The 26,102-nt window shown below is 45.7% G+C and overlaps 1 protein-coding gene across 1 annotated transcript in view; it reads right to left on the reverse strand.

The window, feature by feature from the left end:
* Positions 1-1,626: 1,626 nt before the first annotated feature.
* tgfbr1b (transforming growth factor, beta receptor 1 b) overlaps positions 1,627-26,102 on the reverse strand; it is a 41,905-nt gene continuing 17,429 nt past the window's right edge. The window contains exons 2-9 of the mRNA XM_004572066.6: positions 24,101-24,346; positions 22,622-22,885; positions 16,201-16,431; positions 14,048-14,215; positions 12,791-12,947; positions 12,339-12,463; positions 12,121-12,251; positions 1,627-10,474 (exon numbers count right to left, since the gene is read on the reverse strand). Coding sequence (XP_004572123.3) covers positions 10,349-10,474; positions 12,121-12,251; positions 12,339-12,463; positions 12,791-12,947; positions 14,048-14,215; positions 16,201-16,431; positions 22,622-22,885; positions 24,101-24,346 — 1,448 coding nt within the window. The 3' untranslated portion in view covers positions 1,627-10,348. The remainder of the gene's footprint in view (positions 10,475-12,120; positions 12,252-12,338; positions 12,464-12,790; positions 12,948-14,047; positions 14,216-16,200; positions 16,432-22,621; positions 22,886-24,100; positions 24,347-26,102) is intronic.

Below are 26,102 nucleotides of genomic sequence, written 5' to 3' on the forward strand. Positions count from 1 at the left end.
CACTGGAGCGCTAGCTTCAAGCGGGCCATCATTAGTCTCATGGATAGATTTAATCAACAAACCGTTCTTATGTAAACATGCACCATGGTGTGGTATTTCTTTGCCTGTCACTTCTTGATGTTGGTAAATAAAATAAATGCAAAATACATATAACATACAACACATTATGGCGCATGCCTCTGCTGTGAGGTCCTGCCTCCAGGTACTTGCAATTAACCACTGGACACCTGGACAGGTCTGTTTATAGATCATATTATATTTGCTAAATCGCTGATATATTTTGAAACTGGGGAAAGAACTGATTGTGCTCATTATAGTGCTAACTATAATGAGCATTCCCATGATTACTTCCTTTAGCATAGGATGAACTCGGACCATCAAAAGCATTCATGAAAATAATCAGTAAAACTGATGAAGTGGTGCACAAACAGATGTTCTGTATAATTCCATTTGGATTGATGTCAGTAGGTCTCTTACAGCCTTAAGACTCCCATACATCCGCTGGGATAAATGACAGATGGTCACTGGAGTCATCAGCGTTTAAAATGATGTAACAGCCGATTCATCTTTTCACTGTTTAGGATAAACAACGGATAACTACAGCTCAGAATAACGAGAGACTGTAACAATAGCTACACGTACACGCATGATTTTTATCTAAAGACTGATTATGACTCAAACTGAGAGCCGGTGCTCATAAAATGTTGCCACGTTTCGCCTTTAGGAGACTTGTTTTGATTTGGCGCTATATAAATAAAATTGAATTGATTAGTGAATTGAATATTTTCCACTGTTACAGTTTTTATATCCAAGCATTCGTGACCCATGATACTGAAATAGTGCTCTTTTGACTAGATGGTTCGTAGCGTCCAGGTGTTTCGATGTCAAAGCCACAGTGTTTGATAGTGTGGGGGAATTACCAGTTAGTCCGCTCAAAGACAAATCCATACATTTCAGTCTCTTACAGCTTCAAATTTCCATGACACTGTTTTCATTATGGAGTTTTAGGGGCTCAGCCTTCCTGTGTTGTTCAGTTTCATCCATTGTGTCTACTAACAGCTCTTTGAGAATCACCTAAAGATGACTTAAAGAGTTAGGTGCTCGAATTAGCAATGGGTCTGATTTCTCTGAAAATGATTACACTAAAAACACAAAGAAGAAAAACTTTAAAAGGTCTAAAAAAACTACTGACTGAGATTACTAATTGTAAAAAGTGTAAGTATGTCTGGCTTTGTGGCTCTGGCTCAATACTGTATTACACTATGTGAAAAACTGTGGGGGGAGCAGTCATTATGTACTGCAAAGGTTGATTGTGTTCATCTGGACGTAGCGTGACTTCTTCAGGCTCAGCTGACTGCAAACTGACCTCCCAGCCCATTCAGTGCTGCTGGTTGCAGTCATTGTGCAGAGGTGCTGTTTATATGGTTGGGGAAACCTGCAGTCAGCTGAGACTGAAGAAGTCACGCTATGTCCACATGAACAGGATCAACCTTTGGGGATGTCCTCGCCTGGATGGTCGAGCATGCATTTAGACATAATCATGATCGCGCTCTTTAAACGATGTGTTCCACGTGCTGTTAGAGCGCCGAGTGTGCAGCATTCAAATAAAGCTGACAAACACAAACGTGAGAGTGAAACAGGGTTCCTTTATTCACACCACTTTCTACTCCAGCTACGTTAGAAGTTAACATGTGTCTATCCTCTAGCTCTATGCTGACCTCTCATTCATCTCTCCACACTATATAAACATTTCAAGATTATAACATACATCTAGAAATCCAGAGAGTTTTGAGGTGACCTCCACAGTTCAGGGGTTTCTGCTCAACAGTCTCACCCCACTCTTCCAGCGTCCCACTTCCACTTTTTTCCCCCTCCTTTGTTCAACAAAAAAACAAAACCATACTGAACAAGGCATTTGTAACCAGAGAAGAGGGCGTGGACATTTGTAAAGCGCATCGACTATACAGTTCACGCAGAACACAAGCGACAGGTCACACACAGAGCACGGTAACAGAGGAAGGAGAGTATACTGCTCGCTCACAACACTAACACATTACAGCGCCATGTGACAGAAAAGTACCATGAAAAAGAAGAAACCAATCTTTAAGCATTTCATAGAAACAAAAACAGATCAATTGCAAAGTCGGAGTAAACAAATCAGGAATATATACAGTGAGGTAAAAATACATTGGTCTTTCAAAGAGGTATTTTCTTTTTGATTAAGTGTCCTTTTTAAACACTTTAATTACTGGATGCTTTTTACAGATCACGTTCAGCTTTTGGATGACATCTATGAAGCGGGTTATGCAGACACATGCAGTCTCGTCGTTGCAGGTCAAAAGCAAAAGTCAAACTTAGGCACCAAATAAAACATGTTAAAGCTTTCTACTACCTTTGCTGCCAAAGAGGCCACGCTGCAGTATTAAACCAGGTTGGAAAAGGTTTGTTCCAAGCAGAGGCAGAGCCCTTTAGTGACCCACACCGCCTTCCTCTGGTCTGTGAGATGATGGAGGGCACTCAGGAGAGGAGCACGTCACCCTAATGCGGTCACAGTGTATAGATGCTGCTAGCATAGGTAGGTCTCTGAACATGTGTGATCCAACGGGACTCTGTGGGCAGACGCCACCGAGCCCGGCTTTGCATATTGAGAGAAGGAGACGGGCGATATCTGCACGATTGCAGACACAAGTTTGGGCTGAGATATGCAGGTTGTGCTCGGGTTGGGATGTTGACTCTGAGATGACTGATACATTCGCAGCTGTAGCTGTCAGTGCATGGTTTGAAGCTGCTGGCATAGTTCACGACACCTCCCTGTTGTGGCCATCCATCAATCCGCACAAAGCAGGAAAACAGGCCTGACGTGTACACGAAGTAAAACGTGGAATATTCTACGGTGCTGCTTTAATGGGTCTGAGTCACCAAACAGCTGAGCCATGCTGCTACTGACCGGTGGAGTGAGGTTTGAGATTGCATGGCTATACGTCACAGCGCACCTCTCCCCATTTAACTGAGAGCTACAAAGAGAGAAAGCAGAACGCGAGTCTCCAAAATGAGGTACAGGTTTTCTTGCTAACAGTTTGAAACATGGTTGATGATCCAAATAACTAAACAAACACTTCTTACTTAAAAGTATGAAGGAAACAACACAGTCTCATAGCAATGTGAGTTTTAGTTTTGTCCTTTCGTATCGGCTCGTGTTAAAGTCAAGTGCCCGTTTAGACAAAGAGCTACAAAGTCTGAAGGCTGGAGGTGTGGTGGCCCGGACTTTAACACTGGGCATCCAACATCGATTCAGACTTTTTATTCCGGTTATTTTGGGGCTTTTTAACTAAACATATACTTTTGGTTGGATTTAGCCAGATTGCAGGGCAGCAGTGTAAGATGGGACATGGTCCACGGTCACCTCCTCCAGCTCTTTGGTTAGTTTTAGGCAACAAACAGTTCAATAATGTTGATGAAAGACCATGGACTGGGTTAGAACAGACACTTCTGCAAAGTTAATCACACTTTACAAAGCTCCATATTTAGCTAGGCTGCAATGGTGATGAGGACCAAAGCAGCGATGACCCATTTTGCTGTCAGACTGTGTTAAAGGGAAAGGACTTGTTTACTCCCATTGCTTTCCAGAAAACATCACCGTGATGAAGGCCACGGTCCAAAAAGCATCGATCACGTAACACAGCTGTAGTGCTGATGGAGCTTTGACCGACAGTACGCCATCTTTTCACGGTCAGCCAACCACAAGGACGCTTTGATGATTCGGGTATGGGGACGAATCATACGTGTCAAACTCTGGCCCGCGGGCCAAATTTGGCCCGCAGCCTAATTACATTTGGCCCGCGAAGCCATACCAAATTACTATTAGAGCTGGCCTACTGGTATTATACAGCTAATATATATATTGTTTAGTATTAAGCTTTGCTTGTTCCATATTCAGTTTTTCAGCAAAACTTGTTTGAGTCTATAAGAAGAGATTCATTCTTATATCTGAGAATCTGAAGATTTTTTTTTCAATAAATGTTAGCCCGCGACTTTGTTCCAGTTTTGAATTTTGGCTCACTGTGTATTTGAGTTTGACACCCCTGCTCTACATGGTTGCACAACTGTAAGAACAATGACCGACCAAGAGCGCCTTCAATTTCAGAATGGTCACGGAGGTTTCATAAGTAATATGGTCACCTAAAATCAACTGGGAGATCTCCTGAATTTTGTGACTGGTGTTAGGGAACAAAAAAGCCCTTTTTAGTCTCCAGAAGGAGCTGCTTATGTCTAAGAACCCTCAGACGCTAGCACCGAGGACAAAATGAATTGTATTAAACTCTCTTGGTGCAGAATTGTGTTCGTCATTAAGCAGGCCTCTGCAAACTAAATGGGTTCTGCACACCATTCAAAGTGTTCCTATAAGGAGAATACTGAAGAGCATTTGACTGTACCTGTGGTTGTTTCCAAATTCTACTGTTTTAAACTCATTCTTCTTCAAGCAAGCACGTACAAAACTAAAAACGAATGAAGTTTACATCCTTTCTCCGGCTTCTTCCCACTGTCCAGTGTCATGTATTTAATGGGTTCATTGGTGAATCTAAATTGCCCACAGGTGTGTTAGCTATCTCTCCCTGTGACCTGCACCTCGACTCTCGCCCTATGATAGCTGGGATACGTTCCAGCACCCCTGCAACCCTGCTAAGGTTAGTAAAAGGGAACAGATGGATGAATGAAAAGAAATTACAAATATTTAAAAATCCAAGTTTCATGACCAAACACCAGGACAGCTTATGGGCCTAGTGTGATCATCACAGCAGTAAGATGATCCTCCAGGTCAAGCCTAGAAATGTTATAAGGAGAAACCCAACAGCTTCCCAAAAGGTAGCCACTGGACATCAGAGTTAAACCATGCATTAAAATGTCCACCGTGAAAATCAAATATACTTGTACATTAAGAAAAGTTGTGTATTTGAAATGAAGTGTCTGATGGAACGTGTCTGGTCCAATCAACACAATCTGATAAACATGCCCACTTTAGTATTGATGAAAGAATTTAGTGCCTAGATTTTCACCTTCACTGAGATCATCTTCTGCACTGCCTTAAGAGACCAGAGGAGGCACTGTCATCAAGTGCGAGCTCTTTTCCCCAATCACTGCGTCAAGCCGAATGCTTTATTTGACTCCTACTCCAGCCTTAACGTGTTAGTTCACAAAGAAATAAACTGAAAAACAAGCAGGGGTGAGTGTGAGTTGCTCTACTCGGTACAGAGCTGTTAAGCCACTGAAACCGCTGCAGTGAAGCGTGGCCGTTGTAGCTGTTGGATCAGTTCGAGAACGTGGAACAAGAAAAGCCAAGACAGGCTCAACAGACCGAAGTGGTTCTGTTCAAGAGAGAAAAATGCTGGGTAAACATCTTTATACACTTATGTTGGGATTGGAAAAGAGAAGGTACAAGGCTGCTGGTGACTTTAAGACAAAATGAAGATTGACCTATTAAAGGCATATAAGGAGAGCTGTTCACTGAGCTTTTGTTGTGGATGGCACACATTCCACGTGCTCCCAGTCCAACCTAAAGGCCCACCTGTGCAGAGCTTAAAGGGATGTAATCTCTTTCCCAGACCTCTACCAGCAAACCTCCAACCTACACCGTGGAGCGTAAACAGCTTGGACACGTGACGCCCTAACCTCCTCGACAAGCCTGCTAGTTCAACAACTTTTGCAGACATGCAACATTTAACCAGCCTGTCACCTCGTTTTGTTTTCCTCCAGCAGATAGAGGCTATGGCAGGGGCCAATCTTTCTTTTGTCTTATGTTTCTATGATGACAGAGGCAGAACTGTAAAAAGCCAGCAGCAGGTTGTGAGAATGTTGTGTAGGCTTCAGAAGCTGGTGAAATGATATTTAGCTTCAGCCAACTGGAGCTTTTTGTCTTGATTTTACCTGAAAATGTTGTGTACACTGAGGATTTCAGAGCCAACTGAAAGGTCCCATAATGACGGCTTTTCAGTGATGCAGTTTTTACGCTTTGACAACAAAGAACAAGTCCCAACCTCAGCTGCCCCTTCCTTAAAATAATAAACGGACCTCCGTGTTAACCGATCAGCACAGAGAAGCAGAGGACTCGCTCGGAGCGAGTTTGCGTTAGAGCAACATAGCACACAATGATTCAGGCAACAGATGGATATTCACATCCAACGGCAGCTCTCGCCTCGACCTGGAAAGCGAGCTGGCCAATTAAGCAGCAGCACAACGATACATTATAAATGGATAAAAGGAGAAGAAACCACGAAGACAGACTGATTCGCTGACAGCCGACTTACAGATAAACACCACAGCAGTACAGAAGTGCACTTATTGCTGAACAACAAACAGACTCTGTGGTGTCTTTGTGCAAATCACGGTGTGGCAGACGTCCCAGTCAAAGTACCCAGTTCTGGACCTGTGTGTTTGATGTCATGGCAATTTGGCAACAGGACAAACACACCTGGAACGTCAGGTGCGATATATACATCTATATATCCTTTACATAGAATAATGACACTTACTCCATCAAAGCATTCATTATATATGTGTATAATAGATTTATCGATTTTTAAAAAACGACACACAGAATGAAGAGCATATCCTGACTCTTACGTGTTGGTCCCTTAAGGCTTGCTAAGCTGAAATGACAAAATTGTCGGTTTGATTTTGATCATCTCATGTTTTTGTAAATGTACATTCTAGTAGAAAAGACAAAAAAGAAAATCATAATAATAATATGCAACCTGAAAAACCTATGGCTTAGTAAATATGCATTTGCTATATTTAAATGAATGCACCTCACTGCTTTTTTGTTAAATATCCTACAGAGAAAGAATGTTCATCGTTTGATTCATGCTGTCGTCGTCAACACAGAAACAGAACATCGGAGAGTCCGAGTTTACACTTAGAGAGCGACATCGTTAATGCTTACGAGTCTTTATGGTTCTTTTCGAGAGAGCTCTGTCTGCAAACAGTCTACGGTGCTGGAGCTCCAGAGGATGAGCTGTATGAGAAGTTCTCGTTGAGGTGGCGAGGTGTTCCAGGGGAGGTCTGATGGTATGGCACCAGTGTGTCGGTTGGGCCGTGGGCGCAGCGGCGTCCGGTGTGCGTCTCCTCTTCCTATCCTCACTGTATCGCGGGTATGCATAGGATGAGCTTGCTGCTCAGTGGGGTCTCTGCCAAGCCTCCTCTGACGCACACCACACAAAGCTGCATCCGCAAAAACCCACGACAGCCAACACAGGACACGGTGGCTTTGAAGCACGGCACTTTCCAGTAACGACTGGCTTGGAAGGCATGGTGGCAGCTGTTGGTTGTTGTTCTTGCCGTTTGTGGTTTAGCAGAGCACAGTATAGAAAATAGACACATTTATCTACTGTATATTGCATATGTTGCAGCATGTTTGCCAGAAATGAATGACTTCGCCACGTCCGCTTTGCTTTTTGAAAACCACACTGAATGAGCGGAGCAGCTCGAACAGCAGAAAGTATAAAGGTGATGCATAAATCAGAGAGCGGGTCGACGAGCCGGTTCAGTCCCCAGAGCTACTGTAACACAAGAGGAGCGAGGAAAACGGGAATGCTCACGGCAGACGCTGGTCCTGCTTCTGGTGGCAGCACCCACTCAGCTCCACAGAGCTGCCCACAGCAGCCATGCGTCATTACAGCTGCCGTGTTGTTCAGAAAGCCACAGCTTGTCTTTGAACTGTACTCAGGGCACTCGCTGCGAAAATACTCACATTATTCATAGTAACAAAGATACTCCTGTTATTGAAGTAAACATTACAGTTGTGCAGTTGCTTTGTGCAGTTCTCTGCTGACAAATATCCACATCGTTCTGATATTTTACATTAATTAAAATGTGAATTGTGACATCCTGCTAATAGCAGTAAAGTATTCCCTGGTGGAGCCTTGTTCTGTGGTTCTCACTTGTTTTTCTTTTTAAATGAGAGCCAGCAGTCTGACCTGCTGAGCAACATGGCGGCTGGATATGACGCATGGCGCCAGCTCCAATGCAGCGTCTACATAGAGAAATCTGTACAAGCTACAAATGAGAGTGTTCCTATCAATGCTGTCCTCACTGTGATCCCAAACCTGCTGCAAACCAAACGCACGTGGCCCGTGTTCAAAGGTACATTCAAATATACATTCAAAATGTACAGTGCTGTGCAAAAGTCTCCACTACACTGTTTAGGTTTGACTTTTAAAGTGTAGCAGCTCTCTGAAGGTCAATGTGGGCTTTTCTATCCACTGTGACCATTTTCAAAGGAATCTGTTTGTTTGTTTGTTTGTTGGGCCACTAAACACCGACGTGAATCCTTCATGCATTAAAACCTAACTCAAAGGATGAACCGGCGCTGTCTCTGTGCACAACAGGCACCTTAACAACGATCCTTTAAACTAAGGTTACGTCATTTCTTTAGGCACTTGGTTTTTATAAAACACTCTGGTGTGTTCAATAGAGTCTAGGAACAAATTCAAAGAGGCATGAAAGTGTATTTCTGCACTATGAAGGTGATTAGTGTGTGGTGTCCTTAACAATGTGAGGAAATCAGGACAAAGCACACACTGGCAGGGTTACAATCTACAGCAGACGATAATTATTGGAGCAAAGACCTGACGAGATCCTTCTGGCTCTCCCGCTGCTACATCTATGGTTGGCCAGTGGTCAGAAATGGTGTCAGTGGATGGGCGGAGTCAAAGAGCCATTCTTACATAAACCGAGAGACAAAGCTGAGGGATGCCAAACTACACAAGGAGGGAGCTGAAGAATCAGCAGCAGCAGGTCTGATGAAAACGTGAAGGTTTTGGTTCAAAATGTCATCGCTGTGTAGGGAAAGAGCACAACACTGACCGTCCATCTGTTTGGGCCTCAGCCACAGCTGTTAGTCTTCATTCTGATTGGCCAAATATCAACCTCCTGCCTTTAAGCCTATTAGAATTAGAACGTCAGTGTCTGCACACGTTTCTCATGTTCTAAGGGAAACAGAGAGGAATGGGCTTGGCTCAAAACTTTTGCACAGCACTGTAGGCTGGGTGTGTGAGCGAACATGTTAACAGAACAAGCTGTTCCACAGAAAAGTCTTATTTTTAAATGGATTCTTGAACTGAAGCGTCAGAGCACAATGTTGATGTACAGATGTGGGGCTGTGACTCAGAGGCGTCCGGGTCACTTCCAGCTGTCGCTCTGGTTTCACAGACCCTGACCAGCTCGGGACTGTGTGTGTCTGTTTGTGGAGGAGATGCGCGATGGAGGCACGGATACACTTCATACGATGAAAGAAAAAAGGAACAATGAGTGAAGGCTTCTTCCTTCCAGCCATCCTTCATCTGATCCATCCAATCAGCCGTTCATGTGTGTGTGTGTTAGCCCACACACACATTCTCAGTTTAAGTCCTGATTAGTCAGTCCATGAACGAAATGAGGTGACAGAGGAAACGTATCACTTCCCTTCAGAACAAACAGGAGGGGCAATCAGTGAATCATAAAGATAATAATGCTATGGATGAAAGTCATAGTGTGTGTGTGTGTGGGCGTGTGCGTGTGTGGGCGTGTGTGTGGGCGTGTGTGTGTGTGGGCGTGTGTGTGTGTGTGTGTGGGCGTGTGTGTGTGTGGGCGTGTGTGTGGGCGTGTGTGGGCGTGTGTGTGTGTGTGGGCGTGTGTGTGTGTGTGTGTGGGCGTGTGTGTGTGTGGGCGTGTGTGTGTGTGGGCGTGTGTGTGTGTGTGTGTGGGCGTGTGTGGGCGTGTGTGTGGGCGTGTGTGTGTGTGGGCGTGTGTGTGGGCGTGTGTGTGTGTGGGCGTGTGTGTGTGTGGGCGTGTGTGTGTGTGTGGGCGTGTGTGTGTGTGTGTGTGGGCGTGTGTGTGTGTGGGCGTGTGTGTGTGTGGGCGTGTGTGTGTGTGTGTGTGTGTGTGTGTGGGCGTGTGTGTGTGTGGGCGTGTGTGTGGGCGTGTGTGTGTGTGTGTGTGTGTGTGGGCGTGTGTGTGTGTGTGTGTGTGTGCGTGTGCGTGCGTGTGCGTGTGTGTGCGCGTGTGTGTGTGGGCGTGTGTAGGTGTGTGTGTGTGTGGGCGTGTGTGTGGGCGTGTGTAGGTGTGTGTGTGTGTGTGTGTGTGGGCGTGTGTGGGCGTGTGTGTGGGCGTGTGTGTGTGTGTGTGGGCGTGTGTGGGCGTGTGTGTGTGTGTGTGTGGGTGTGTGTGGGCGTGTGTGTGTTTGTGGGCGTGTGTGTGTGTGTGGGCGTGTGTGTGTGTGTGGGCGTGTGTGTGGGTGTGTGTGGGCGTGTGTGTGGGCGTGTGTGTGGGCGTGTGCGTGGGCGTGTGTGTGTGTGTGTGGGCGTGGTAGTTGTTTCTACATCTTGATCCCCTCCTGTTGGCTGAGCTGAGACAGCGTTTTCTTGATTCGCAGAGCAGTGAGTCGTGCAGCTCCGTTGGCGTACCAGCACTCCCTCATGATCTTTGCCATCACCCGTAAGGCCTGCAGGAGGAAGAGCACACAATCAGCCTCATCAACTCAACGCACACATAAGTGTGCAGTCTGCATACTTGCTGCAGGGCGCCATGTTCAAACCAATGATGCTTTTTGTTCTTCTATAGAGGTTGCACTTCACTGTCACCTTCATGTCCCAAAGGTATTCGTTCAAATCCGGCCTCCAAACACATGGAGCTGGCGGGGTTAGGTTACCCCAGCTTCCCTCTGGGATTAATAAAGTTCCCCTGACTCTGACACTGGTCGCCCACAGGTGTGAATAGCTGTGTCAGTGTTAGCCATGGCAACGTGTCGTACACAGCTGAAACTACTCTTCGTTTGCTCAACGCTACAGCTTTCTATGGCTGTCTGAGCCAGTCTCGCTCTGAAATGTCTTTTTCTTCCCTCAGTAAATCAGAAACTTCCCAGCAGACTCTTCTAATCTGTACGGCTTGCCTTTGCATGTACTCTGCTGGAAACACCACCTGATATGTTCACCTCAACACACACAGTCCCTCATCCATCCCACTCATCGGATTCAGCTGTTCCCAAGCTCAGGTACAGGAGAACAGAGCTGATATACAGATCAGTCCAGAACAATAAGAAGGAGAAAACATGGCAGAGCTCTAAGGTCAAAAGCACTGACGACCAAAAAGAACACAAAAGCCTGCGTGAAGGTTGTCAGTCATCCAGCTCGTCGTAGTCGAGCTCGGAAAGAAAAGCATCTGGACTTGTTTCCTCGAAGACGTTTCATCCGAGAAGCTTCTTCAGTTCTAAGAGGAACTGGTTTAAAAGACGAGTGAAAGAAGCACTGTGAGCGACCATCTTTGAACAGAGGCGGGGCTTACCACACCAACTGTCTGCCATCTATAATCCAGTTTTGAGATCCTTAACACCCACTCACATCCTGGGCCATCTGACCTCAGGAAATCACATGATAGGGTGGGGCCAGGTCTCACGGCTGATTGTGACCCACACCTGTTTTCACACCTTGTCTCATGTGATTAGGTAGAGGATCAATAGGGGGCCCACGGACCTCTTGGGGGGACACTCCCACAGGGCTTAAATCTGGGAACTGAAGAAGCTTAAAGAAGTCCAGACGAGCTCCTTAGACAACACCAAGGCTGGTCTCACGTTTGCCAAAAACAACCGGATGATCCCTCAGTATTTGGGAACATATTCTACCAAGATCTGAGAGGAAGTTGAACTCGTTGGAAGCTTTGCACGCTATTACATGTTCAAAATAACAGCATTTCATAAAAAGATCATCATAGCAACCGTCAAACATGTGATGGTCAAGGCAGAGTCAATGATTCACAGCCTGGTTTCTGCACCTGACAGAGCCGTGAACCTTCTGTTGCAGGGCCAGGTAGCATAGCTTTGTTATCTTATCAGTTCAAAACTGCTCTCACGTTACTTTAATTATCTTTGTGTTGAAATATTAAACATGTATCTTTGACAAACAAGCGAAACACAAGAACACTTTTTGACAGTACTGTAGTTGCATGAAGGTACTCTTGGTAACGTCATCGTCGTACTGGATGATGACAACATTCGCATCTATGTGGATGGTAACACTGGATGAACTGGGCCCACTGGTCTTGGTGTGGATAAGTGAGTGGGTGATAACTACCAGTGAGTGAGACTCGTCCTACCTCACAGCTCTGCCAGCGGTTGGGGATGTTGGGCCGAAGCTTCTGCTCACAAACCACCCTTCTCATCTCCTCCACTGATGGATCTGACTGGACCAGGTCGTAGTAGGGCAGCTGGTAGTCCTCGTGAATGCCTGACAGAAAAACAGCTTGTAAATACTGCAAAAACTAGCTCTAGTCAGTTCATTGCTGCCACCTAATGAACTTTATTTGACCCTCACCTCCCATGGAGCAGCGACTGGCAATCTCCCAGAAGACGAGGCCCATGGCGTAGATGTCAGCTCGTTTGAAAGACTCAAAATGCTTCATGTTTATGGAGTCGTCCAGAACCTCTGGAGCCATATACCTGAGGACGGATACGACGGGCTGGTGAGCAACGCTTGGTCCAAAAACACAACCAAATACAGTCCCCACTGAGACTGTGCACTGTTACCCACAGTGACTACCCACAGTGTTTACCCACAGTGCTTTGAGTGGCCACAAGATGGCAGTAATGTACTAGAATGACACAAACAGCAGCTTCATGACACCAGTGCTGGAGATCAAGAAGAGATACTGGTTTTATAAAAACACACACGAATAGAAAAACTGAAAGGACTACCACTACTTTGCAACCATCATCTTCTTGCGTTACTAACGTTTTACAGGTGTAGAGTGAAAGGTCAAAGGTTACCTTTTGGTCCCGACTCTGTGGTTCGGAGCGATGTCGATGGTGTCGGTGGCGGAGTCGTGCCGCACAGCCAGACCCAGGTCAGCGATGCAGCATGTCCCGTTTTTCTTCACCAGGATGTTCTTGGACTTCAGGTCTCTGTGGGCAATAGCTGGCTTCCCTGCACACCCAGAGCTACAATCAGCACACGCCCACAGCTAACCAAGACATACACCCACGCTTACATGAACTTACAATAAATACTCGTTCCATCGTTTCCTCCCTAACTTGATAATATTTTAGTGCATGTATTATATTTTGTGAAGCACATGTAACGCAGCTTCTGACAAATGTGAGTACTGGGCCTTTTATGAATATGCTATGAAGTGCTTTCAGTTCAAACCTATTGTTCTGCTGCAGCCAATCACATTTCAGCTTGTCCTCCTCATGTGACTGGTATCAAACGTGGGCTATAATTAAAATCCCTTTAGGCTCCTTACTCAGAGGCCTGCCCACAGTGGGCATCACTGCATATCCGATGCAGAATGCCGTCCTCTCAGTATCGCCCTGTTCCATAATTACAAAAACACAAACAACACTGAGATATGTTTAGTTACCCGGCCTGGGACCTGTAAGGACAGAGCTGCCCCCACTGTGCTCTGCAGAACTGTCTTGATATACTTCAGGGGACATGAGAGGAACAGAAACTTCCAATAGGACAGTGAGCCAGTTTTCATTACACACAGCAGTGTACTACAGCAGCGAGCTGCGTCACATACACGTCTGTCGGGACAGTATTGGACAACAAAGGGACAGTGGCGCGGCTGCCCCTCTGTTGGTCTTCCATGGTCTCTTGTGTTCTGGGGGCCTCTGGATGTCTGGAGTCTTGATCTCCTCCATACCTGCTTCATACCCTGGAGGACGGGGCTGTGCCTTTAGACAATAATTCTGATGCAAAAGAGCCAAACGGGACAGGCAAAAAAACAAAAACAAAGGGTGATTTCTGACCAATAAGCACTGGCTTTGTGTGCGACGGCTCAGACTGATGTCTATACTCCAGCATGCCTGCCTCTATCTGACAGACTCCATGTTTCCTCAGGCTGATTTAAACATGCCTCAGTCGCCTCATGTGAGCTACTGAACGAGGTTTTTGTCACGCCTCCTCTGAGCATGTCTCCAGGCTGCTGAGCAGCACAGCTGGCACACTCGCTCGTTTGTGTTTACTATTCAAACATTTAGACGCCGATTCACCTTGGATACATACAGGCGTGAGGTTCTCACCTTGCGTGCCAACGATCTCCATGTGAAGGTGGGCGAGGCCGCTGGCTGTTGACAGAGACAGTTTGATCATGCCCTCCACTGTGACCGTGTAGCGGTTCAGGTAGTCGAACAGCGATCCGTGCTCATGGTAGTCCGACACCAGCCACAGCTGAGTCCACGTTCCATTATCTACACGCCGGGCACAGAAACATGGATCGTTATCACACTCCTCTCAGTACTGACACAGTGGCTGAAGTTTCAGCCAGCAGCTGATTGAAGTGTGTGATACGCACCACACCCTAACCTTTGTGTCTCCGACTCAGGGATGAGGTGCAGGGTGGAAAGAAAATGATTCAAATCTGGGTTTACATCCATCAGACCTTCAGCTTTCTACATGCCAACATCTGCGTTCACTCTCAAGTTAGAGCTCACTGTAGAGTGGGCAGCTGTGGGCAGCTGTGGGCTGCACCGGCTGATGAGTGATAACGCTGGGGATCAGCATTGCTGACAACTAAAGACCAGTGCTACCTTTCCCCACTGATGGGGAACCAGTGTTACCATTATTATGAAATTCATAATCAATATTAAAGGTTCTTGCACACCAGTGAAAGCTGCCCGTCTGCATTCACTGGAATGAACGTGTGCAGAGAACGTTACACTAACTTCATCAAACCTGAAGACGTGCTCGTTAACGTCCTTAACTTCCACGACAGAGACGTGCAGGCACGTAGCAAGTTACTGAAACTGTGGGTCTGAGGGACAAATGAATAAACAATGAAAACAACGATGATAAAGGAAAGAAATCAACAGCAAGAAGATTCTAATTCAGCTGAATTATTTCAATTACAGTGTAAAATTAATTCACCAAGAAAAAGAACATCAGTGATTATTAACGTCTGGCTCAGCGTGTCCTTCCTGTAACCGCTCACCCCAGATGGCCCCGCCCCTCCCTGAGCCTGGAGGTTTCTTCCTGTTAAAGGCGAGTTTTTCCTCCCCACTGTCACCAAAGTGCTGCTCATAGCTGTGCTGTTTTCTTTGTATAGTTGTCGGGTCTTTACCTTACAATATAAAGACGTGACCAATTCAAACTAGCCTGACATTTAAGCTACGTTCACTCTGCAGGTCTTAATGCTCAAATGCGACTTTTTTGTCTGCTTGTTCACACTACAAATAAAATGTGACAGCAAACGCCAGACCAACAGTATGTTTGCCTGATGGCCTTAATGTAAAGACTTCGGACTTTACGTTTCCCAATTTTGCTTATGGCCTAATAATGATCCTTATTGCTGTTTCAGAGGAGCGCTGCTTCAAAGCATAGCTGCAGATTTGTTCATAATGTCTTCCCAACAGTTTCACTGACATCTACACCGGATGTCCAGGAAGCGTTCACCATGTCTTCTCCGGCGCTGATAATTGGCGTCCGTCTTGTGTCAGTGACGTAAAAGACGGATTTAATGCGACATCATCAAACAGCAGTCGCTTTCTGAAACATCGGATATGTATCGGATTCAGCACCACATACGACAGTGACCCAGGTCAGATTTGTGCCGTTCACACTGTCATAGCATGATGGGATATGGGTCGCACAGGGTCAAAACAGTCGGATTGGATGTGCTTTCGCCTGCAGTGTGAACGTAGCCTTAAACTCTGTTATTGCACTGCCTGCCCGCTCAGCAGGGTGACGACCATAAGCCTTCCACAGCTGAGGGGTAACGGGTGCACTTCCTGACAAATGCCTCTTGCTCTGATATTCAATAATAATAACAATGTAGACTTTATTAGACTTGTAGGAAATGAATCTTCTGCATTTAAGCCACTCAGGGAGGCAGTGGGCAGCCACCAATCCAGCACCCGGGAGCAGCGTGCAGGCACGGTGCCTTGCTCAGGGGCACCAAAAGTACAAACACCAATTTTGGACCTGATTGTACTGTATATGCATACCACCTGCTTAAGGGATCACTTTGGTGTGTTTGATGTGGGATTTTATACACTTTCTAATATGTTTGTCTGGCTGTTACCTGGGCCAGGTCGAGCTGCTTAACTAAAGGTAAATGGACACATGAATGAATACATTTATGTGTGTGACAGACAGTGTGGTAAACTCTGCGTCCTCCTGACTGTGAACTATGACCCCGTGCTGTGTACCATTCACTCGCTGCCTGCTGGTTTCTCACCTTTGTTGTCAGCAGCAATGAAGCCCAGGATATTCTCATGTCTCAGCATCACAGTCTGGTAGATCTCAGCCTCACGGAACCAGGAGCGCTCCTCTCGGGAAGAGAAAATCTTGACAGCCACCTCCTCGCCGCGCCATTTGCCGCGCCACACCTCACCAAAACGCCCCTTCCCAATGCTTTCCTGGAGGATGATAGTTCTGGCAATTGTTCTTTGGACCAGCAGTGGGAGACCTGAAAGGAAGTGGACGGATATATGAGTGATGGTCCTGCCACGCACATCCAGAACTGAAGTCTGCGTCCCCATCTGGACATCCACCTCATGACTGTTGTCAGTAATCAGTGTTAGCATAGAGTTTGATCTGGTCAAATCCAGGTGACTTGATTAGGTGATTATGTTTTTGCTTTGCCCCTGATGACTCATAAACTTAAGAGCCTTAAATGAAGAGAGACTTCCTGATCCACAAATCCTCCTGCCGTGCTGGGACCACACCCACCTCAACACCCCTGAGAACTTTAACATTCCACTTGTTTTTCCTTTAATTTAACTTTATTCATTCATTTATCGTGGCTCAAGAGTTGGGAGTTTGTCTTGTAATTGGAAGGTTGCCGGTTCGAGCCCCAGCTCCGACAGTCTCGGTCGTTGTGTCCTTGGGCAAGACACTTCACCTACTGCCTACTGGTGGTGGTCAGAGGGCCCGGTGGCGCCAGTGTCCGGCAGCCTCGCCTCTGTCAGCTGTGGCTACAATGTAGCTTCATCACCAGTGTGTGAATGTGTGGATGACTGCATGTGTAAGGCGCTTTGGGGTCCTTAGGGACGAGTGAAGCGCTATACAAATACATTTACCATTTATCGACTTGACTTCCAGCGCTGTCGGCTGCCCTTATAATAATACATTATATACACACACACACACACACTTCATTGTGTCGTATATGAATAAATAAAAACAACTGAAACAGGATTTTTGATCCTTCCTCAGCCGCTTTTATAATAATAATAATAATAATAATAATAATAATAAATTTTATTTATGAGCGCCTTTCAAGTCACCCAAGGACACTTTACAATAGGATAAAACACTTAGTAAAACAATGGCAGAATAAGAACAATAAAATAAAAGCACAAGATAAAATGAACAAACAGTGGATTCACAGTGAATATGCAGATTGAACAGATGAGTTTTGAGTTGGGATTTAAACTGGGGGAGAGAACCAATATTTCTTATTTCACAGACTTTCTCAAAACCATCAACTAAACAAACAGCCTGCTGTAGTTGATGGTTTCATCTGAATCAGCCGTCTAACTCCTGTGAATCACAACAGATGGAGGGTCCAGTGCACCCCGTCTGGGACCTACCCTGGACCCAGGCTCCACGGCAAGTCTTTACCCGTGCAAACCGATGTTGGACCACAGAGGTGCTCATAGGGGCACATGGCACCAGGACGCACTAGGTCACAGGTCAATAACAGATTTAGAAATTGTGTCATCAGATCTGTGGTTGGACACGTGTACCCAAACGTGCAGCGGGAGAGCCAACATCTCAGTCCATGATATCTTTATCTGCTTTAATCGCATTCTGAGGGAGGCTGAGGACGTTGAGTGGACCATGCTCCTCACCTCTGAGGCTGCTGCAAGGAGTTGCAGCTGCAACAAGGTGCAAGGTGAAGGGAGCCGTCTTACTGGGCTTGGTTAGCCTGTTGGGCCAGCCTTGGAGTGGTTTAGGTGGTATTCTGCACACACCATTTACAGTGGTGGTGGGATGCTGCTGACCTTAACACAATGAAAGGAACACTGAGGATCTGCCTTCTGTAATGGAAGCAGAGGCTGGGGAGCAGGGCCCCTGGGGTGGATGAGATTGGCCCTGGAGGTTAGGGATGTCCTGGCTGAGGATGGGTTTGTGATCGCAGTCCTCAGCCTGCCTGGGAAAGTCTGTGGCACTCGAGGGTTCTAGGGTTCTGTTGGTAGAACACTGGACCAGCTCGTCATCCTCTCAGTGACATCAGAGGGTGAGTTTGCCGACCAGTCTGTGGGTGTTTTGTGGATGGATGGGTGGGATGTACTAGCTGTGCATGCTCTCTGATCACAGACAGGAAGCAGTGAAGAAGAGGTATGCACAAACAGTCCTGTGACAGAATGCTGCTTTAATCCAACTGTATGGACTTTTAATGGCAGCAGAGTTAAAGACTGAAAGTCATCAAACTACGATCCAAGAACAAGTGTGAAAATCGTCTCACTGCTTTGGAAAACTGCTCACAAGACACAGGAAAAAAAGTGCAGACTCACACAGAACATGCTCGGCAGCATGTTGGAGGTGCCGTCATCACTCATGGCTACCATGCAGGACAGCGTTGAACACACATTTTATAGGACGGGATCAGTGCATACAAAAACGTATCCAGTCGACCAGATCTCGTATCATTTAAAGCTGTTTTCTTCCTGTTTGAAACAGCGCGATGGCGCCGTGGTCACGGCCGTCACCTAACAGCTGTCTGGAGCCAGTCTGTGGGCGTGCACACCCACTGTGACACACTGCCTACCTGTAAGTCATCATTCTGGCCCTACGACAGCTGGACGAAGCGGGATTCATGCGTGCGTTTGCACGGGAATTTAGTTTTGGTGATTCCACCTATTACACCTTTATTGTGTGCATGAATGCAAAGCCTGTCAGGAATGATGCAGCGTGTGGATGTGTTGAAGCCAGAACAGGAACTTTCCCAGGGGACACATAAGGAACTGGGACTGCTGTGAAGGTTCCAGCATCGAGCTCCAGTCTGATAGTTTGAGGTTATGAATAAATAAGGAACATTTGAAACATTTTAGGACTAATCAACATTTCCCAAAGCAGTTGTGAACGAAGTGTGATGTTTTTCACCTCCTGATGCACAATGAAATAATTACAGTCACCTTTTGCATTCACTTCAAATGTCTGACATGCTTCCCTTTCCTGCAGCTGATCCGAGCATGCACGCACTTCCAACCTCCAACTCTTTCACTGCACCACGTGCAAAGACGAGTAACCGGGTCGTGCTGCACACATCACCAGCACCCTGACCGTGGTAAAAGCTTTAAAGGAAAGAAACCATGTCCACTTTGGCCCGACGGCCCTCATTTACTAACATCACTTCTTTCCTGTGCAAAAAACAAACACTTGCTGTCAGATTTATGAAACATGCTCATCAACCTATTTTGGTCAAAAACTGTGCATATGTTAGCAAGTAGAGCAGGGCGATATGGCCAAAAATATTTATCACGATATATATTTGAAAATTTGCGATAACGATATAACCGACGATATAATTGATGCGAGACAAAATACAACTCCACAACATTACTAGCGCAAAAAGACAACCTTCCATTTATTTTCACTTAAACAAGAAGCTGGTTTTTATGTACATTAAAGCTTTATAAAAATGTAACAGTGCAAATGCAAATTCCTTGCTGAAAGTTTAACCAAAAGGCATTTCCAGTAGAAATGGGCTGACATATCCTGAGCATAACCATGTATAATATCCACTGAAGTTAAAAAGAGCTGCTTTGCAACATTAAACTGCAGTGTGCAGTACGCATTTTTCGGACCATAAGGTGCACGGGATTATAAGGCACATTAAGCGAAACAAAGCAGTCAGATAAATCAAACTTTATTAAACTCATTCTTCTTGTTTCCTCCACTTCTGTACCATTGATTCATTAATGTTGAATTCTCTGGCAGCTGCTCTATTCCCATGTTGTTGCAGTATATTAATGACTAACCTCGTATTGTGGATGGATTATCTCAGTTGTTCTCCTGACTGAAGTTTGGTCCGTTTACAGCATCCTGCCATGTGACTGCATTTGTCTCTAACCATCAGGAACCTTCACGTAGGGCTGGGCCATATTATACCGTTCACGGTAATACCGGTATAATGTTAGGCAACGATAGGAAAATGAAATATCGCGATAGAATGGGAGTAAAACGCGCATGCGCAGTGCCTTTGTTTTCATACGCACATGGCCGATTGTTGAGTGAAACAGATGAACCACAATTGGTTTGTAAAAATGGTGCAACTTCAGTGATGTGGAACTGGTTTGGTGTTTGTCCGTCAGATACACGACAAAGCACATTTTTTTGCAGAACATGCAAGCGGCCGTCGTTATTGTCGTATTTGTCGGACTAAGATGCTCTTAAATCTGGGAGTAATCTGGGTCCTAAACTCCGTATGCTTCAGGTCAAACAACACTGCAGCATCACTGAGAGTTAAAAACTGTCTAAATTCTTTCATCTTTAATAAAACGATCAGCATTGCTGCTTTACCAGGTGTAACTATGAAGTTTAACTTCCAGGCATCCATGAAAACAAAATGTATTACATATATCGGAGTTAGAAGTTAGCAGGAAGCTAGCGGAAGTTAGCTCGCTAGTTTCGCTAGTTACCTAAGCATGATATAGCATGTTCTGACTGAGAGATTTCTGAAAACATTCAAACGTACAGCTCTGCTATCACTTCCAACATAAATGAAGACAGGAAACTAAACAGCAGTGACGTTTGTAGGGTTACTGAAGTTGGGCTAGCTGGTATATAATGATGTGCTACGTGACCGCTAGCGACACAGCTATGTTAGCATAACATAAACAGTGAAGCTGGAGGACGAACACTAACACTTTTCCACTTATAAAAGTTAACGTGAAGGTTCCTGATGGTTAGAGACAAATACAATCGCATGGCAGGATGCTGTAAACGGACCAAACTTCAGTCAGGAGAACAACTGAGATAATCCGTCCACAATACGAGGTTAGTCATTAATATACTGCAACAACATGGGAATAGAGCAGCTGCCAGAGAATTCAACATTAATGAATCAATGGTACAGAAGTGGAGGAAGCAAGAAGAATGAGTTTAATAAAGTTTGATTTATCTGACTGCTTTGTTTCGCTTAATGTGCCTTATAATCCCGTGCACCTTATGGTCCGAAAAATGCGTACTGCACACTGCAGTTTAATGTTGCAAAGCACCTCTTTTTAACTTCAGTGGATATTATACATGGTTATGCTCAGGATATGTCAGCCCATTTCTACTGGAAATGCCTTTTGGTTAAACTTTCAGCAAGGAATTTGCATTTGCACTGTTACATTTTTATAAAGCTTTAATGTACATAAAAACCAGCTTCTTGTTTAAGTGAAAATAAATGGAAGGTTGTCTTTTTGCGCTAGTAATGTTGTGGAGTTGTATTTTGTCTCGCATCAATTATATCGTCGGTTATATCGTTATCGCAAATTTTCAAATATATATCGTGATAAATATTTTTGGCCATATCGCCCTGCTCTACCTTCACGTTAACTTTTATAAGTGGAAAAGTGTTAGTGTTCGTCCTCCAGCTTCACTGTTTATGTTATGCTAACATAGCTGTGTCGCTAGCGGTCACGTAGCACATCATTATATACCAGCTAGCCCAACTTCAGTAACCCTACAAACGTCACTGCTGTTTAGTTTCCTGTCTTCATTTATGTTGGAAGTGGTAGCAGAGCTGTACGTTTGAATTTTTTCAGAAATCTCTCAGTCAGAACATGCTATATCATGCTTAGGTAACTAGCGAAACTAGCGAGCTAACTTCCGCTAGCTTCCTGCTAACTTCTAACTCCGTTAAATGTAATAACTTTTGTTTTCATGGATGCCTGGAAGTTAAACTTCATAGTTACACCTGGTAAAGCAGCAATGCTGATCGTTTTATTAAAGATGAAAGAATTTAGACAGTTTTTAACTCTAAGTGATGCTGCAGTGTTGTTTGACCTGAAGCATACGGAGTTTAGGACCCAGATTACTCCCAGATTTAAGAGCATCTTAGTCCGACAAATACGACAATAACGACGGCCGCTTGCATGTTCTGCAAAAAATGTGCTTTGTTGTGTATCTGACGGACAAACACCAAACCAGTTCCACATCACGGAAGTTGCACCATTTTTACAAACCAATTCTGGTTCATCTGTTTCACTCAACAATCGGCCATGTGCGTATGAAAACAAAGGCACTGCGCATGCGCGTTTTACTCCCATTCTATCGCGATATTTCATTTTCCTATCGTTGCCTAACATTATACCGGTATTACCGTGAACGGTATAATATGGCCCAGCCCTATTAGCAAGTCTGACTTTTTGAATTGGAGCAGGTAAACAAAGACAGGGCCACGTTCAGCACTGTGAAGCATCTCCTCTGCTGTCATCAAAAAGCATCTCTGAGCAGATGTTGTCCTGCCCCTGTTACATGTACGCTTCTAGCTGCTCAGTCCGAGACCTCTGTCACAGTTCTGTTTCAGTCAAGTGTCTGTTTGGCCCCTGGACTCTTCTATGAATCCATGCTGCTGTTTTACCTTTATATACCTTTGAAATGTCTAAATCCTCCTTCAGCTGATCACTGCACAAATCAGACCCTGAGATGTAGCGTTTTACCTGATCCAGAGCCTGAAGTGGTCATGTCATAGATTAGGTCCTTCAGTGTTGTTCCCACAGTGATGAAAGGGTGGTCCATGGAGGGGTCTTCCTCATTAGGCACCCGATGGTGGTGGTGGGCCCCGGCTCCCCCGGCGCCCAGGCCTCTGTGGCTGTGGCAAACGTAGAACGCCAAAACCAGCAGCAAGCAGAGGACACATACAGGGCCAGCAATGACAGCAGCGAGGGCCACCGGCCCCAGAGGAGAAGGGGTCGCTGTGGGGCCTGCAAGACACAAAGAGTGTTGGTCAGAATACCTGCTGACCCAAAGCCTGGACCTGCGCTGGCCTGACTGCAGCCTGGAAGCATAAAGGTTAATGTGACGACGAGCCTCAAGTCCTCGTTCTGTGGATCTCAGAGTGCACGACACAGGTTTACGTGGATTCAGGACCTCAGTCATGCAGTGCGGTAGAAACACATCCCCACTGGATCGGGCTTTTTGAACCTGGTGTGCAGCTACGTGTAGCTTAGGTTTGTGTACTCAATCAGCTGGTTACACCTTCTCTTCACCAGCAGCGCCCATACTGACGTCATCATGATGGTAAAAACCATCACAACCGTGCACTTCACAGCAGCTTCACCAGCAGATGTGACCCCGCGAACGCATCATTAATCCCCCCCATCTATCTAACGATCTACCTGGTGCACTGCGCCGAGCGTGTTCGTCTGCTACCAGACAACAGCGGCGTTTTAGACCAGCGAGGGAATGAGAGTCACTGCTGTTTGGATTTAGCGAGGAGGACGAACGAAATGTCATCATTAGAAAAACAGGAATTCTCACCTCTAACACAAAAGTACAAAAGTAGAAGTACTATGAAATACTATGTTCAGCCTCAGTTTGTTCAAGCTTAGCTGGGTAATGCACCTGAAACCCATCCGAGTCCACCTCGCACTACATCACTACAACACTTATTTTTGGGAAAGTCCAGACTTGAGCCAATGAAAGGCCAGTCGTGCTCTAAAGTCCTCCAATGAGGCTGATGTAAAACGATTCTGAAAAGACGAGTGGGCCTCACTCCCAGTTATCACAAACACACGAGTGCAGTTCTTGAAGCAGTTCTTTGGTTTAGGGCATAATTACTTTTTCACGTGATAGTTTTGCGTAGCTCGTTTCCACCTTAATAAATCATCGTTTAATGAAAACTGCATTTTATATTTACTTGGGTTGTGTTTTTTTATTTATTTAAAAAAACATGCAAACAGTTTTTCTAAACTGCATGTCAGTGCAGTCACCCTCAGCTCCCTCTGCACCACAGCAGACCAGTACAGCACCAGTCCACTAAGTGCCCACTGCACTCATGAAAAAGACCCTCCTACTCTAACGCTCTCGCTCCACTTTGTTTTAACGACTGAGAAGCTTTTCCACCTGCAGTAGCGTAGTAGCTGTACTTTATAATTAAAGGAAGGCATGAAGAGGCAATATGGCTGGTGTCCTCTTACCAGTGGGGGTCACTGGCTCTTTGTTGCAGTAGTCTGTGGTACAGCACAGTGGGTAAATGCCACTGTCATCTTTGGTAGATGGGGCACAGATGAAGGGTCGGTCTCGTGGGATCAAGTCACGATTGTGCACACACTGGCGCTGCTCAATGGTCATCCGGCTGCCTGACTTTTGGATGGCTACAAAGCAGATACCGTCTGTCGTGCAGCTGGAGTTGGTGCTGCAGCGGTCACAGTAACACTGAAGGCCTGGAAGAGGAAAAAGGGGGGAGGATTAATTCACTTCAACTTTATTTATACAGCACAAAATCACAACAGCAGTCGCCTCAAGCTGCTTTATATTGTACAGTAGAGCCTACAATAAACCATACAGAGAACAATCATATGACCCCCTATGAGCACTTTGGCGACAGTGGGAAGGAAAAACTCCCTTTAAACAGGAAGAAACGTGCGGCAGAACCAGGCTCACATCTATGGGCAGTTAACCTAAGCCCCCTATCTGCATGTGTTTGGACCACGAGACCAGAGAACGCACGCAGACGGAGAGAGAACACGCCACATATGGATCATTTATTCATCAAAGACACAAACGCACCACAATAGCCCGATAGTGTCATCACATGATATTATACAGGAGCTGCCAACTCAGCTCTCGAGTGGGCAGTCACAATGAAGCAGTTCATTTCCATCTGTAGCTTCAGGCTGCGCTTCATCGTTTGGCCACCAGATGTCACCAAAGACAACTGTGTCGATAAGCTGTGAGTAATGAAGCTTTTTGAGCTTCAGAAAGCTTCACTGGGCCGTGACTAAGAAGCAGTCATTAAATGAGTATCTCATTCAGGTCTTTTACACTCAGCTTTATGTTGCACTACTCATCAGAGCTAACCAATATTAATATCAGTGCTGGAACATATGCACGGCTGAGGATGGTCATTTGCTGGTATTATGGCCCAAGTGGGTCTCAGTAGGCTGACAAATGCTGATAGCACAACACCTGCAACGAGTAACTCGTGATACACGATCAGGAAAACCTGAAGCAGCAATGCCATCAATGGTGACGAATGCTGACACTGCATAATTCACTCTGAAACTCCCATATTGGCCAATTTGTGATGGAGAACTTCCTCCACGTCTACAGAAGTGACGATATGTCAGTGTGGGCACTTCTACAGAAACCAACATTTCTAAGGAATGGGAGTTATGGGAACCAGCAGTGATCTGACGCAGAGACCTAAACTCTTCTGGGATGTGACGAACACACACACACACACACGCACGCGCACGCACACACACACACGCGCACGCGCACACACACACACACACACACACACGCACAGTGTGAGCTGGTGTTTAAAACCAAAACAACAACAAAACAAATGTTTGGGTGCATCTGGGACTGTTGTCCTAGTGGGAAGAATCAGGAAGGAAGGAGGGAATATTTGGAAAGAAAACACCAAGCAGAGCTGTGTGAGACGCATTGATCGCTCCTGGTGAAGAAGGCAGCTGTCACTGACTGTACAATAATCATTTGTAGTTTCTGTGAAGTCGTTTGTGTCTGTGTGCGACGTACCACACTACGTAAGCATGTAAAATGAAACCAGCATTCCTGTCTGCGGCTCAGGAGCCAGGTGAAGGTGAAGCCTGAGTTGGTCCTGATGTTTTTAGTGTGGAAATGTTTGATGGACAGCGCTTCATTCTAGGAGCAGGTGCTTAACTGAGCGAGGCGTGCTGTGTAAGATCGTGTAGAAAAACCTGTTCATGAGTGGCTGTCAGTGTTATGGCACGTCTGTGGTGTGTGTGTGGAAAAGACTTCTGTCTGTGGGAGCTGCTGGTGAAGATGCTGCTCGACTCCTCTGATCAGCTTAAATGACCTGCCTCAGTGGGTCCACAGGGAACTACAATGGACCAAGGAATCCACACCTTGCTTGCCATGATAATCTCCCACACTCGTTTCCCCCTGAAAGCAGCCACTGATTAAAACCTGCTGTTTGGACCGTACAGATTT

Source organism: Maylandia zebra, linkage group LG9 (assembly GCF_041146795.1).
Source record: "Maylandia zebra isolate NMK-2024a linkage group LG9, Mzebra_GT3a, whole genome shotgun sequence".
In the NCBI taxonomy this organism is placed as follows: domain Eukaryota; kingdom Metazoa; phylum Chordata; class Actinopteri; order Cichliformes; family Cichlidae; genus Maylandia; species Maylandia zebra.